Source organism: Camellia sinensis, chromosome 2 (assembly GCF_055761805.1).
Source record: "Camellia sinensis isolate YWXY chromosome 2, ASM5576180v1, whole genome shotgun sequence".
NCBI lineage: Eukaryota > Viridiplantae > Streptophyta > Magnoliopsida > Ericales > Theaceae > Camellia > Camellia sinensis.
The window spans coordinates 74,347,002-74,363,103 of NC_138962.1; the positions used below are offsets into that span (position 1 = coordinate 74,347,002).

General features: G+C 36.0%; 2 protein-coding genes across 3 annotated transcripts; one reads left to right on the forward strand and one right to left on the reverse strand.

Annotated features, from left to right (window-relative positions):
* The first annotated feature begins 4,305 nt into the window (after nucleotides 1-4,305).
* Nucleotides 4,306-8,351, forward strand: LOC114279181 (polyubiquitin). 2 transcript variants are annotated; one of them, XM_028221392.2, is made up of 2 exons: nucleotides 4,306-4,589; nucleotides 7,022-8,351. In XM_028221392.2, the coding sequence occupies exon 2, from the start codon at nucleotides 7,022-7,024 to the stop codon at nucleotides 8,168-8,170; it is 1,149 nt and encodes a 382-aa protein (XP_028077193.2). In that variant the 5' UTR covers nucleotides 4,306-4,589; the 3' UTR covers nucleotides 8,171-8,351. The 2 variants fall into 2 exon arrangements, with proteins under 2 accessions (XP_028077193.2, XP_082770951.1); XM_082914825.1 differs by lacking the exon at nucleotides 4,306-4,589 and adding an exon at nucleotides 6,506-6,766.
* Nucleotides 8,352-13,705: 5,354 nt separating this feature from the next.
* Nucleotides 13,706-15,975, reverse strand: LOC145814359 (uncharacterized). The gene is made up of 4 exons (XM_082911097.1): nucleotides 15,834-15,975; nucleotides 15,512-15,651; nucleotides 13,988-14,332; nucleotides 13,706-13,786 (listed from the first exon to the last, which is right to left on the reverse strand). Exons 1-4 carry the CDS (start codon nucleotides 15,973-15,975, stop codon nucleotides 13,706-13,708), a joined length of 708 nt encoding a protein of 235 aa, XP_082767223.1.
* Nucleotides 15,976-16,102: the final 127 nt, after the last annotated feature.

Consider the following 16,102-nt stretch of genomic DNA (forward strand, 5'->3'; position numbering starts at 1 on the left):
CATGCTATCATACTGTATGCTAATTGAAACATGCCCTAGGCTAACCATCGAAAGCTAGTAAATAAAAGGGAAGAAAGACGTGGGGTTAGGAGACATACACACACTCACGCACACTTATTACACAATTGCCCTCACTCGTAGGGTCCGAATAAATATTACAAACCACCTAATTAATTAACTCTTAAGCTAAATAATTAATTACAAAAATTTCTAATTAATTAACAAATTAAATGCAGAAGAAAGGTGGCCGCAGTCCCGCCTCGAGATGCGTGAATGATGCATGCTTGACTCATCTCGCCCGGAAACTCGCTGCCATAGCACTGTTGCCTCTGTTTACACTGCCCTGCTCCTCTGAGGACTACCAAAGTCCAAGGGTATGCTCTTTGGATGCTGGGGGATACCACCGACCAAGTAGAAACACCACCGCCCGAAGGGGATGATCACCGGCCACTGAATAAGCTATCGGCTAAACATGTTTTGCCGGTCGGCACCCAACACTGCCGGCCGGCCAATTCTTCCTGCTGAAACCTGCAGCTGACAGCAGCAGAGGGCAAGCAGTGTATGGCATGGAATTTTCAAACAAATGTGAGCATAGACACACTCCCTATCATGCAAAGGACTCAAAGGAGCATGACCCTCGACCCCCGGGCCATCAATTATGCATTTTGATGCATGATGGCCTAAGAGGCCAAGTTAGCAACTTAATGTAAATGCATGTAAACAGAACACATGAATGCCAACACCCTATCATGTTGAGGTCAAGGGGGTCGGCGACCAAGGATGGAGGTGCGTTACGTCACTTTGAGTACGAACGCATCTCAATTCTCATGTTTGGTTTGACACCCCAAACCAAACAATGCAATGTATGTATGCAAATGTGGCTCAACTATGCAACATGAGGCTAAGATGCAAAACATGCCAAATGTGATACAAGCTAAACATGCAAATGTACAATGCTAGGCATGTAAGATACAATGCAATACAATCAAACATGTAAGCTAAGACATGAAATGCAACTAGCTAATAATATGCAAGCATGCAAGTATGATACAATGCAAACATGAAACCAATGCAACATGATCATGCAATGGTGGACCTAAGACACAAAGGGCAGACCTCAACCCACTCTCAAAACAGTGACAAAAGATGCCTAAAATGATGAACAAATACTCATGTAAGCATACACACCAATAGGCCCAAGATTAAGGCATAACCAAGGAGTATTCTTCTACCACTACCCCAAGCCAACATGGCATGAGCTAAACAACCAAAAACAGAGTTTAGATGCATTGAAATAAGTCCTAAAACCCTCCGATATGGCAGCCCCAAAGGCTTAAACACTTAGGCATGCACAATGCTTATTTCAAGGCATAAAAGGACGCATCTTCAAAGCATGAAAGAGGTGATGAATGCAGGCATATAAGCATGGTTTGGGGACTGAAACATGGTCCCTAATGATTCCAAATCATTAGAATAAGCTAGGCTAAGCATGCTAGAGACCCACATGCTCAAGGCTCACAAGTCAAAATGCAAAAAGGCTACCCTAAACATGGCAAATATGACTAAAACAGCCCCCAACAGTCCTTGAGCATGGCAAAATAATACTAAGACTTTCATGGAGTTAAGCTAGAGCATGCAAGAATCATGGCCTAAATGCATGGCTTACTTCTATGCAAAATGGAGGAATGCAAGGCAAGTATACTATGCATGTAAGGGACCACAAATTCGACCAAAAACAGAGGCAATAAGTGACCAAATAACATCCAAAAACTTCTGAAATGGGGCCAAATGCAACCAAGCATACATGTTACCCTTATGAGCCAAAACATGAACAAAATGAGAGACCAAGGGAGAGGGGTGTCCCTCCCCTATGCAAGACCTCAAACCCCCTTCTTCACCACTGAAAATCCACTGGATTTCAGTGGTGAGAAGGCTAATACACCAAAGAAAACAAAACTTAATAAAGGAAGTACAAAAAGGGACCAAACAAGGCCTAAGAGGGGGAGGTCGACCCCCAATGCCAAAACAACCTTAATGAGATATCTTAAGCGTGAAAATACAAGACTTTTTTTAGTTATACACAAAGTCTAAAACAATGAGAAAAATAGGCAAAAGTCTAGTGGAAGATTGAGGAATCTAAAGTAAAAGAGTTACCCTTGAAGAACCCTTGATGAACAGCAAGTGTAGCCTTCTTCTTTTGATCAAAACCAGTCCAAAACCACAAGAACAAACCCCCAAAGCCCCTCAAATTCGAAGTAAGGTGCAATGGTGTGTGTTTGTGTGCAAAACTAAGAACAAACACACACTTTAAGCCCTCAAACACACACAAAATGAAGAGAGAGAGGGAGATATAGAGAGAGAGAATGATATGTATTAGATATATATGTGTATAGCTCTAGTTTTTTGCTGAACCAAACAAAGGAGGAGGAGGGGCTCTTATATAGGCAAGCTAATTGGCCAAAGCTTCTAAGAGAAGCTACTCAAAAGGGTCAAGGCTTACAAGGGAAGCCAAGCTAAGGGTGCAAGGCTTCCTGAGGAAGCTAGAACAACTGGCAAGCTTCTTGAGGAAGCTTTGACAAAGGGTCAAGCTTCCTCAAGAAGCTTTGACCAAAAAGGTGCAAAAAGGGCAAAACAGCCACAAGTATGCCCCGGGGCAGGTTTGGTGCATTCCAACTGGCATGCACCATGCCTGAACAAGGTAAAAAGGCGCTACCGGCCAGAAAAGGAGCTCACCGGCCAAACAGATGGCCGGCCGGCCATACTGAGTGCCGACCGGCCAATGGTATAATTCACCAATGGCCGGTAGCCTCAAAACATGGCCGGTGGCCTCAAACCAAGGCCGGTGGGTGTCAGGGGTAGCTAACAAACTACTTCCTATCCTCGGAAGCAAAACATAAATGTTTGGTGCAAAACCAAACACAGAACAGTCGAGTTGAGAGATCCTGATGCAAGGCGCGTAGCCGAGACCTCTGGGAACTCAAAACGAAACACAAACATGAGTAATCACCGAGTGTTCGAGCGGTGACGTCCAAGTCTTGAGGACGGTCAAAAATGGGGTGTCTACAACATGTGTTGTATATTCTGAAATGCTGGTCTGTTCAACCATTTGTGGAGGATCTGATAGGATAGGTGCATCCATAGGATGTGATATTACATTATTCTCTAGGTTAGGTACTTCTACCTCCTTCCACACCTCTTCCAGACATTTATTTTCTCCTCTTGTTCTATGTCTAGCCATTTTTAATGGTCCCACTGGGCATGCCAAAAATATATATTGACTTTTTTGGCTTTCGAACGTTAATTTTGTAATTTAAAGCGTGCCAGCAAGGATCAATATATCCCTACAGAATTTTTAATTGCCAACCAATTATCAGACGATTATGTTGAAGTTTTTGCAGCCTCGATGAAGAGGACTTTTATTGGTGGCTTGTTTAGGAGAAACTTATAATGATTACAAGTACAAAATAGTTCAAAAACTGAATTTCATTAAGTAAATAAGAACTTACAATGAGATGACCCAGCCTTGAAAAGATTTACAGTAACGACTACTTAATCTACTCTTTGAAAATGAAGTACAATATAGGAATTAAAGAACTAGAAATGTAATAACTAGAAAGAAAAATATAGAGTAAATGACAGGTTTTTGGATCTGAGTCTGAGCCTTTCTTCTGTTAGCCTTCTCTTCTATTTATACTCTCCAATGGTAACTGTCGAAGCAGACTTCTAACCGTTGAAATGTCCTTCCACGATCACTGGTTATGGCCCTAAATCATCTGCTCCCACGAAGCCTTCCTTGTAGTTAGGCATCTCTTTTGAATTTGAATTGTGAGTAACCGTTGGGCCACATCATTTATCGCCTTCCAACTGCTTCTATGCGAAGCAAACCCATCATTGCCAATATGAATTGTCACGTGTTTGTCGTTGATTAGAGACTTGCATTAACTCTTCAAATTACCCTTTACGTGTCACGTGTTAGCAGCGATTGGCCTATACAAAATATATAGCCAACAAATATATATCATCAATAGAAAAAAAAAATTGGTCAATTAAAAAAATTGATTGTTTACTTTTAAAAATATATTTATTATTTATTTTTTTGAAAACAAATGTAATAAAATAAAAATATTATAATTATTAAATTAATCTAAATTTTTTTTTATAAATAATACACCTAAAACATGTTACAAAATAAATAATTTAAATTATCATAATGAAACTCTAAAATCTTCTCCCAAAGTTATTTTTTTATTTATTTTATTTTTTAAAGTATGTATTATAGATTTTCTCCCATATGGATAGATGGCAGTGAATATTGGCTTGGCGTAACTTGAGGAACAAGAACAAGAATAGCGTACGCGAAAAGGAATTCAAGACGTGTACAACTCCTATTATTTAAAATTGGAACTTTTAACCTTACCCACAATCCACCGCCTTCTATAAATTCTCCCCAATGCCCTTCTCAATTTTCATTCTCATACTGCTCGCTTCCTCTTCCTAAATTCTAGGGTTTTTTCAATAGCTTTCTATTGACGTCCTCTTTCTGTCTCTCTCTCTCTCTCTCTCTCTCTTCTCACCAATCCTCCTTCAAGGTAAATCTCTCTCTATCTCCGCTTATTTTCGTTTTCGATTAGGCATTCCACGTTCCTGATTTGATTTCACTAGATATTGATATATGAATTGTATATATTTATGTTTGCTTGTGGTTTGATGTTTCGATTATCTGGTTTGTTAATTTTGTTGCCACACTTTGTTTTTTTCCAATTCTATTCACGTAAATATGGTGAATGATTAGGATCTGATATTGGTGTTTTGATCCATTCAGGTTCTGTAGATTTATGTTGCCTGGCTTGGTTATTTGAGTTTTTATACCATCTTCTTTATCTATGTTTATTGTGGAGATTGTATTTTTTTGGGGGGTCAATCAGTGATCTCATACCCTCCCTGCTTCTTGCATAACATTATATCTATACTATTGAAAGCATTCATTCATTTTCTTATTGTGAGAGCGTTGTCTGACATTCATTTTTTAAGCTGTTCGTTTATGTCATTTACACAATTGTCACTAAAAAATTAGAGGGTAAATGTATTTTTGAAAGTAGATCATTTATTTTTCCAAGACAAACATGATAAAATAAATGTTACAATTATCGGATCTAATATTTTGATGGATATGGATGTTGTTTGGATCATCGATAAGTGGTTCTGATTTTGTTGATTTTGTTTATATTTAATAAAGTGTGGTATTGATTTGGTAGGATAAATTCAAAATTATGATTCAAATTAAGCTGAATGAGGCAAAAACAATGAATGGTTGGGATTGACATCTAATTGGAAGATTAGGGTTTAATATGAAAAGAAAATTTAAAACCCAGGGCTCAATTTGTTTTTTTTTTGGCCAAGTTTGTTAGTGAAGTTAGATTATCACTAAAGGGTTGCTGCCGCTCTATCAACTTGAACTCCTAACCTTCCTCTCACCACAACCACTTGTGTGGCGACAAGATGGGTTCAATTTATTTCAAGGGCTAAACCTTGGGGATTATTTATGTAATTTTTTCTTCTCTATTTTTTTGAAAGTCCAAAATTCAAATTTTTTGGGTTCAATTTGTTACCAGGGCTAAACCTTGGGGATTATTTATGTAATTTTTTCTTTTCTTTTTTTTTGAAAGTCCAAAATTCAAATTTTCAAGTTCAATTTGTTACAAGGGCTAAACCTTGGGGATTATTTATGTAATTTTTTCTTTTCTATTTTTTTGAAAGTCCAAAATTCAATTTTTTTTAAAATGAAAATAAAAATTTAAGAAGCTTACATTTTACTATATGTGAATGAACTCTTTCAAATTCTAAGCAACATTTAAACAGGCCATGTGAATGAACTCTTTCAAATCCGGATTTTACGATCCTACGATCTTATGATCTATTTGAGTACAATCGATCTGGATCGTGTAAGATCTTTCAATCCTGGTGGTAATGAGATCTTATAGGATCGTGAAATCTTGATCCGAATTCGATCCTATCCGATCCAATTTACAAGCCTTGTTTTGTATTGTATGACATATTTTATTGTAAATTTTATATTTGTTGTCTAAATATCAATTTATGTGGTCAAAATAAATAATAAAAATTAAATAGTATTGGATCAAATCGACTAAGAAAAACAAATTAGGAAACAAACATTCAAATATTGCTATAATTTAAGAAAATTAACTAGTCGGAAAAACAAACTTAATTTTAACAAAGTCTAATGAGTGTAAGATGAGTGCAACTTTATCTCAATTTTTGGAGAAATTATTTTTGTGACTCGAATCCGTTTCACCAAGAATGTTGACGACAAATCTTATCATTCGGTTAAGTTGCACTTTTGAGTTTGTTAATCTATTTTCATATCCAACTTTGTTAAATATTTTTTCTTCACTTTTTATGCATTATTGTAGATTGTAAGTATTTTGTTATAGAATTCTTGTTCTTCACCTTCTTTTTTGATGAAATACAAAACTTTTACCATCGAGTTTTCTGTTATATAATATTATATGCACATTTTATATAGTATTATATGTTTCAAAATGTCTTCACTTCTTTTTAATAGAATATAGGTTTATTTTGTGTATACTTTTTAAGAAATATTTATTTAAATTAAATTATTATGTAATTTGTCTTTTTCGGTAGGATTTTACGATTCTCGATCCGATTCTACGATCCGATCCTATAAACACCTCAACGATCCAACATAGGATCCCGATTTTAACAACCTTGCTTAGTTCTCAATACAGTAGAGTTTATTTGGATTGTTTGCACTGCTAATTATTATGTTTTTGTTTTCTAATCTTATTATTTGCTAAAAAGCTTATTGATTTATTTGTCTTTTATCTTTGCTGATGTTTAATTTGATTTGGTATGCTTGTATTCTCAAGCAGTATTTGTTGTTTGTCCTTTTCCATTTTCTAAACTCTCTATATTATTAAGTAGCTTTTTTAACATTTTATTTTAAAAACATATTTCTCAATTTCTGTGAATGCTTAAACAGATGCAGATCTTTGTTAAAACCCTCACTGGAAAGACTATAACTCTTGAAGTTGAGAGTTCCGATACCATTGACAATGTCAAAGCAAAAATTCAGGACAAAGAAGGAATACCCCCAGACCAGCAAAGGCTTATTTTTGCTGGAAAGCAACTTGAAGATGGTCGGACCTTGGCCGACTACAACATTCAGAAGGAGTCTACCCTTCATCTGGTTCTTCGTCTGAGGGGTGGCATGCAGATCTTTGTTAAAACTCTCACAGGGAAAACAATTACTCTTGAAGTTGAAAGCTCGGATACCATTGACAATGTCAAAGCCAAGATCCAAGACAAGGAAGGTATCCCCCCAGACCAGCAGAGGCTGATCTTTGCTGGAAAGCAGCTTGAGGACGGTCGTACATTAGCTGATTACAATATCCAAAAGGAGTCCACTCTACATTTGGTCCTCCGATTGCGTGGTGGTATGCAAATCTTTGTCAAGACCCTCACAGGCAAAACCATCACTCTTGAAGTTGAGAGCTCCGACACAATTGATAATGTGAAGGCAAAGATTCAGGATAAGGAAGGCATTCCCCCTGACCAGCAAAGGCTTATTTTTGCTGGGAAGCAACTTGAAGATGGCCGAACTTTGGCAGATTATAATATCCAAAAGGAATCTACCCTTCATCTTGTTCTCCGTCTTCGTGGAGGTATGCAGATATTTGTCAAGACCCTTACAGGAAAGACCATAACCCTCGAGGTTGAGAGCTCCGACACTATTGATAATGTAAAGGCAAAGATTCAGGATAAAGAGGGCATTCCTCCTGACCAGCAAAGGCTTATTTTTGCCGGGAAGCAGCTTGAAGATGGCCGAACCCTTGCAGATTACAACATTCAAAAGGAGTCAACCCTTCATCTCGTTCTCCGACTTCGTGGTGGTATGCAGATATTTGTGAAGACATTGACAGGGAAGACAATCACGCTTGAGGTTGAGAGTTCTGATACAATTGACAATGTAAAGGCCAAAATTCAGGATAAGGAAGGGATTCCTCCAGATCAGCAGAGGCTTATCTTTGCTGGAAAGCAGCTTGAAGATGGTCGCACGCTAGCAGATTACAATATTCAGAAGGAGAGCACGTTGCACCTTGTTCTTCGTCTTCGTGGAGGTTGCGCGTAATGGAGTGGTCTATGATAGTAGTGTTGTTTTGATGGCTTTTCTTTAATAGCTCATGAAAATATTGAAACTGTGAAGATTATCTTTTCTGTTTTTCCTTTTTAAGTTTACAGTAATTTGTTTGCTTGTGTTTGGATGGTCAGTATAATTGTTCTATCTGATTAAGCTTTCTAGGGTTCACTCATTAACAGTAGTAATGTTGAATTGGAATGTCATTAGCCCATTCTTGGTTTCTACTGAGAATTAATAGCTGTAATACCTTCACTTCATCTATCATCTACTGCTACAGTAAAAATTTGGCTTCAAAACTGAGGTGGTTTTGGAATCGGGTGCTTCAATTAGCTAGCACTCATTTTTTTTCTGAGGCAAATGGGGAATTAACTTTGTCGGTTTCAAAACTAGGGAGTGGCTCCCCCCATAAATACTATTATCCTCCATACTCTTGGATCGTTTATCTCATAAATTTCATAATGAAAATTATCAAAAATTAATTTTATCGGATATTGATGAATAGATAAATAAATTTTATTTTAGTTTATAATATGGATAGTTTAAGTTTATAGTAGTTGTCCATTAAAAAAATTGTAATTTGTTTGTATAGTTTTGTCCAATGAAATTAGTTGTTTGAACAGCGCATCTTTGTTGGTGAGTATATGAACTCATTGTTTGAGCAGCTCATCTTTATTGGTGAGTATATGAAACAAAGGGTTTAGATCATTATTATGAGCTTGTAATGAGAGGCACGAACCACAATGATATGAGAGAGTCGTTCTCTCAAAATTGTTTGGATACTGCCAAAATAAATTGATATTTACTCCCTACTTTTTTTTCTTTGTTTTTCTCAACCACGCACCAAAGGTAAGTATGTCAATGCTACAAGAAGAAGCTTGTATAATAAACAAACTACTAATATATATACATAGTTTTTAGCTCTTTCAAAACAGATGGAAAGTTGTTGGTTAGGGATAGGAGTGTAGGGTTAAGTATTCATAGAAGCAGCTGCATACCTGTAACTGATGCCAATGCAGCCAGCACTGGCTCTGAGGTGTTGAGATTGGGGGTGGTTCTTTGCATTTTTGCTGAACTTCCTTCAGAATTACAACAATTCTATGTATCATGTAGGACTGCAAATGTATCATACTGTTTACAAGCTCAACTCAGTTCATTAGGTAAATAAATGAGTTTAAGTCAAATTTTTAAGTTCGAATCTTGAATTTTAATAAGCTTGGTTCGTTTATTATTTATTTAAATAGTAGAATAAATATATTATTTATATATTAAATAATGTAAAAATATGTAGGAACAATTGTAAAAAAATGATATAAACTCAAAAGAATTACAAAAAGATAGAAGTACAAGATTTAGTTCCACAATTTAATGCATAAATTGATTATACTTTCATAACATTACAATTAGTTTGTGTTGATGCCACTTTTTTGCAATTCTTCCAAATATGTATAAATAATAGGATTTCTATTATTTATATATTTAAATAATGTAAATAATTGTTTAAGAAAATCATCATCAAACTTCAAGCCGAACTCAAGTTAGATTAATTTTTGAGTCAAACTTGAACTAGATTTTTGAATTCAGCAAACAAATGATATGAGTTCAAACCCTGCAAAATTCGACTCGTTTGCAGTTTTTGTGCCCTAACACATTTTAGAAATATATCTTTTACCCTCTCATGGCCTCTCTTTTCCATTCTTACAAATGAGTGACAAGCTTTACGATATTTTTTACAAGAGGAGTGACTCATCCTTTCCTAACAAGATTTTTAAGTTATGCGACGGAAACTGCATTGGAAGACCACAATGCCAACTGGTGGCAATCAAGAAAGCCTAACGTCTCTAGGTATTGTTGTCTCTAGCTATCCTATAATTTTTGGACATTTTGATACATAACAAAAGCCAAATTCGTAAACAAAAATATAACCGATATTATGTCTTTCTTTCTTGCATGAAAAATGTGTTTTAATGAACTTTATACATAAAAAATTAAATTGAGTGTCCTTTTTACTCATTAGAAAACCAAGTTGAGAGACTTTAAACCAAATAATTAAAATAATTAATTACACAGCACATGAAAAAATATAAAATAATTATCAAAAGGTAGAATTTTCTTTTTGAAACTATCAAAATAACCTCAGCATTCTCTCTTGTTTTGTCCATTCTTTATTTCCTTTTCTCCTAAAACCTAGCCCATCAGCTACCCCTCCCCTACATTCCCTACCTCCACAAACCCCTTTCCTTACTCTCCCCAGCCTCTTCAATACTTCATTCACCCTCTACAAGCCATTCCCGCCCCATCTCCTTCTCATTTTACCCCACCCTATCCTAATCTGGTACCCATCCTCGTCATTTCCCTATAATATCCTATTCTCATAATTGCAAACATTAGAGAGGCTTACAAAGACCAAAGGAGGCTTTCAAAAACTAGATGAGGGTATGAGAGGATATTAGGAGAGGAACGAAATGGAAGAGGCGTCATTACAAATATGAAGAAATGTGAAAAAGAGGCTGAGGATGATAAAAGAGTATGAGGGAAACATATGCAACGATGATGGAAAGTCGAGAAGGAATTTTTGGTAGCGGATAGGTAAAAGAGGAATTTCTAGTATTGGAGAGAGTTATTAGTAGGTTAGGATTTTAGACGAGAAGAAAGAGTGAAAGATAATAGAGTATAGACAATAGAGAAGATGAAGGTTATTTTAGTAATTTAAAAAAAAAATCACCTTTTCATTATTATTTTGTATGCTTTCAATTTAAATTTTACTATTTTCATTTTGCATGTATAGTGTAATTACTTTTTTTCCTCTATTTTTTGTATTTCTTTTTTTTATTTTTCATTTATTTGTAATTCTCTCTAATATTTATCCCTTTACAAAGAGGAATTTTATAGTGTGCACACCTTTAGGGTGTATACCATATACACACCACTTTGAAATGTGTAATTTTATTATAAAATTTCGTAAAATCGATCACAAAATGCACAAACTCATCATAAATAGATATAATAAAAAATATTGTACCCAAGCAATAAAGATTACATAGTTTTATAATTAATATTATAAAATTTTATAGTAAAATTAGAACTCGCTTAAAAATTGACAATTTTAATTAATTTTTTAATATTTTACGAAAAATATATAAAAAAATAAATAAAGTGATATGACAATTCATAATTATTTTTTAATTTTTTAACTATTTTTTTGTCTTATCAAACGAGGCCTTAGAATAGGATAATATGCACCAACATAACTCTATTGTTCCAAACTTATCCATCCAAATTTTTTAGGTGACTGATAGTAAAATTTAAATTTGTATAATGTAAGATTTGTAAAGTTTATATGTAGGTAATAATTTCTGAGTTGATAGGTCTGGATTGGTACTATTTATGGTTGAAGGTTGGTAAAAGATGGATGCCTCTATTTGCACACTACCTTTCATCTCAAGGCACACCTCTAATAAATTGATAAATAAGCAATTTGCTCAATACACACCACAACTTTCCATCTTTACCCTTACTCTCACACAACCCACCCATAATCTTCCAACTTTACCCTCTCTCACACACTCACACACTCCACCCCCACCCACGATCCATCTCTCCCTCATTTCTCTGTTTGATTGTCACCCCCATATACCGGTGAACAAAACCAATGGTAAAGACTCCTCAAGACGTCGGTGAACAGAACCAGTGGTGAAGACTCCTCAAGACGCTAGTGAACAGAACCAGTGGTGAAGACTCCTAAACATGCCGATGAACAAAAACAGTGGTAAAGACTCCTCAAGACATCGATGGTGCTCGTTGTCATCATAGTTGGAAACCACATTGGAGATACAGTAGGTGATAATTCTCATTTGGCTTAGATTTTAGGGTTTTATGTACTTTTTTCCATTTCCATGAGATTTGTATACGAATATTTCAGTTTGCAAACCATTCGACTCTAGACTTTCGAACCTTAACAATTTGTTTGGACTGTTTCTGTCGAACTTTAGCCACTTGTCCAGAGTGTTTCTTTCGAACATTAACGATTTGTTCGACATTTTAGTGTCAAACCTAACTACAAAATTTGGTTGTAGACTGTCGAAGATAATCAGTTTGTTCGAAGTTAGAGTGTCGAACATAATCTACATAAACCAGTAGCTCCCTGATTCTTTAATATATATATATAAGTGTTATACTAAATATTGGAAAATAATAGTTATTTTAAGGAAGATATTCATAGGAAGGTAAAATAATTCTTATCTGTTTGGAATCAGATTGTTAGAGTTAAAGGAATTCAAGTTAATTGATAGGCACCTCAACTGGAAAAGTTACCTCAAGATCAGCTGTTCGACAGATGGCTGGGCACATGACATTGTTGGAGGCATGGATTTATGAGCATTTTCATCCATTTAGACCTCACCAAAACATGGAATATACTATACAATTGCCTTACGTGCATCGATGGACTCCTCGTCAGGAAGTTGGTTTAACGGTATCACACCTACAGGTGCTACGGGAGGAGCTTGACAAATTGACATTTGATGAAGTATAACAACTAATATTAGTTCAATTAAGTGTTCTCATTACATGTCACTCATCAAGATTTCATTTGTACTTCTCTCTTAGGTTACTTGGGATCCATATCAATATTGCCGTCAACATCACCCATGTCATGAGATCACATTCTATAGCGGTTGTTTGAAGTGTTTGGATGTAGTTGAACCCTATCATCCTAAAAGGGTTCTTAGACAGTTTGGTAGGGTTCAGACCATCCCACCTACGCCACTCGACCTTGTTCGTACTGTTAGAGATGCCATAGCAGGCCAATATAGAGTGATGTATCATTATCTTGATCAGATATAGGAGAGTTAGGATAATCATGTTTTATCTGCTCGGAGGAAGAGTACCCCAGTCAGACGTCCAGCTGATTGTGTTGATGGTTACATGCAATGGTATACAAGTATCACACACTTGTATATCCAGAACCCCACACATTGGTCTGGTTTTGACCCACGTGTACATGATACTAGTGTTCATGAGCCAGATAGGTTATATGAGGCCATTGAGAGGATGACACGTGTTCTACATGGTCAACAAATCGATGAAGCTGGATTTAGTTCTATTTCGTTTAGAACATACAGTCGTAAGAGATGAGTAGATGATAGGTAGTAGGTTTTGTGGTAATATTTTTTTGTTATTTTTGTAATGGAAGAGAAGTACTGTTTTGATATTTTTGTTATTTTGTAATGAACAAGAAGTATTGAACCAAATTATTTTGTAATGAATATTTGGCAATGAAAAAGAAGTATTATGCCAATGCATTTGATACATTGCAATGAACAAGTAGTACCATGTGCATTACATTAACTCAAAATGCTAATCAGAAGAAAAAAAAATGTATTGGTAACTATTGGAATTGCATAACTACAACTCAACTTACATACATCATTACTCATCAAGGTTAATACAATCAAATGTCTCTCTAGTCGCTACCCCTGAATGAACAACTTCTTTAAAATGCTCAATTCGGCGACTATATGCAGTACCCTATCCAACCGCACAAGAATAACGATACTTGCACCAATTGGTAGCTATCAGTGGAACTGGATGACCTGGTAACATGAACACCTACATTAATAAAGCTTTAAGTATGAGATCAATGCAGTACAAAATGATAAATGTATTACACATATCATAATGCTATACTTGGATAAAATGATTCCCATTAACAAACCCAATAACAATCTCACGCCGTTAAACTTCTGATATTGGCACTGATCGTAGGGGAAGGAATGTAAGGCATTGTTGTGCAGATAAATGGTACAATACCACGTTATAACATGATACAATAAGATGATCCATGTCAGGCATAGTTATCCAACGGTGATACCCTAGATTGGGCTTAAAGTATGATAGAATATGGGTCAGCTCTTCAATACTGTCATGTGAACCATATAGATGACTGTAACGGTCTCTGTGTGTGTGCAATTCTTGTAGGAGATCACGCCTGACTTGATCCCATTCAGCCTTTGTAAGCCCCATCAAGCCAGCAATGGCCCTAAAACCACAATTGCCATCGGCATCTACATCCTTGATAAGACATATGTACGACTTCAATCCAACTGGGAGAGCATCAACATATGAATAAGTCGTAGTTGTACGAGTCTGATATACCTATTTAACAAGGAATCCATCAACACATGAACAACAAAACACGTAATTTATCATTAACAAAAATGTAATTAAAAAATGATTACAAGTACCTTATCTGTGGCGGGCCGTTTTTTATGGACTTTGACAGAATCCTGTGTGGGGATCTGGGTGCCCATAGGTGAGTGGCTATCATGTCCAGATTAAACCAACTCAAATGCACATGAGTCTCGATGCGTAGATATATCTATCTTCTTATGTCCCTTACCTCGAGGGTTGGGCTTTGCGAATTTGCAATCTCTCATAACTTATGTAGAATTTCCAATTTCATAGCATAATCGGATGCATTGAATCGCTTAAGGATGAGATCAAACTTTGGTTCACAACTCAATTCCACTTTATCATTCTTCAACTTTTGTACTATCTCAAGAGTCCTCCAGTGCGGGTTAATGCTATCAAGTGGTATTGAATGACCCTGTCGGATGTAATCCGTAATCTCATGGGCACAAGGTAACCCATGTGTTCATCAAACAACACATCCACACACTAAAGCATCAATGCCAACATCATCTGCATGTTTACTCTCTGCTAAGGCATGATCTAATGTAGTAATAAAGATATTGCTTCGGAGCTCTCTAAAATATGATGGTTTGAACTAGTGTTGTACAACGGTTAAACTCTTCTCAAATGACGCCTTAATATCAACTTGTTGTAACTCAAGCAAACTATGGATCTTGGTCCAAGAACACTCAAAATTGACTTGGTTAGAACCATGTTGCTATTTAAGTTTTGTATGTGCACTTTCAGCCTTGTGTACAATGGAAACAATTAACATAATTAAGTTTAAATAATCAAAATCATAATGATCAATAGTGTAAGGTAGACAAATATATATTACTTGTTGGTTATAACATTCTCGAAATGCATACAACTATTTGTCCATGTGGCAACAAACTTATCCTTATATGGAGTTAACCAACTTTGTGACATGCATTGCACTGCCTCAAGATATGTATCAAAATCCACAAGTAGCATAGCAAGACGTACATTGTATTCAAGCTCAGTTGAGAAGAGTACTAAGAAATTCCATGAAAAGATAAACTTGTTCCATTTCTCCTTACTCTCAAACACTTTCTTGCATTTCACTAGTATATTTCTACTAATATGCCATCTGCATAATAAATGTCATGATGTAGAAAATACCCTGTTAATAGCATTCATCAAAGCAAGCTCTCTGTCCGTGACAATCACCTCAGGAATAGCAATGTCATCCAAGAGACTACGCAATATAGTTAACACCCAAACGTAGTTATCAATCCGCTCAAATTGGAGATATACAAAGGCTACAGAGAATGACATATCAGTGGATGTCGCACCAACGGTCTCAAGAAAAGGAAAACGTTATCGATTTGTCTTATATCAACACCTTTGAAAATGAACGGATGTGGCCAAAACAAGTCTGTGACAGTCATCGTGTTGTTGTCACATCTATGCGGCTCAATGTAATTATGCTTTTTTTATTCACCCAACAACTGTTGCATCTGTGATCTCCCAGCTTTCTCAATAACATTATTCCTATGACATACATTGTAAATGGTTTTCATAGTGGTTACATTCAAAGCATCCTTTTGTTTCAAGGTAACCAAAATCTCTTTTGGTCTGACCATGCTTTTGGATACATCCACTAATAATGATGTTTCCTCTCTCTACAAATGAATGTCCTTCAAAATGTTTAGCAGGAGCATGGTTATGCATTCCACATGCTACATCTAGCATCCAATCATCATTAGCCAT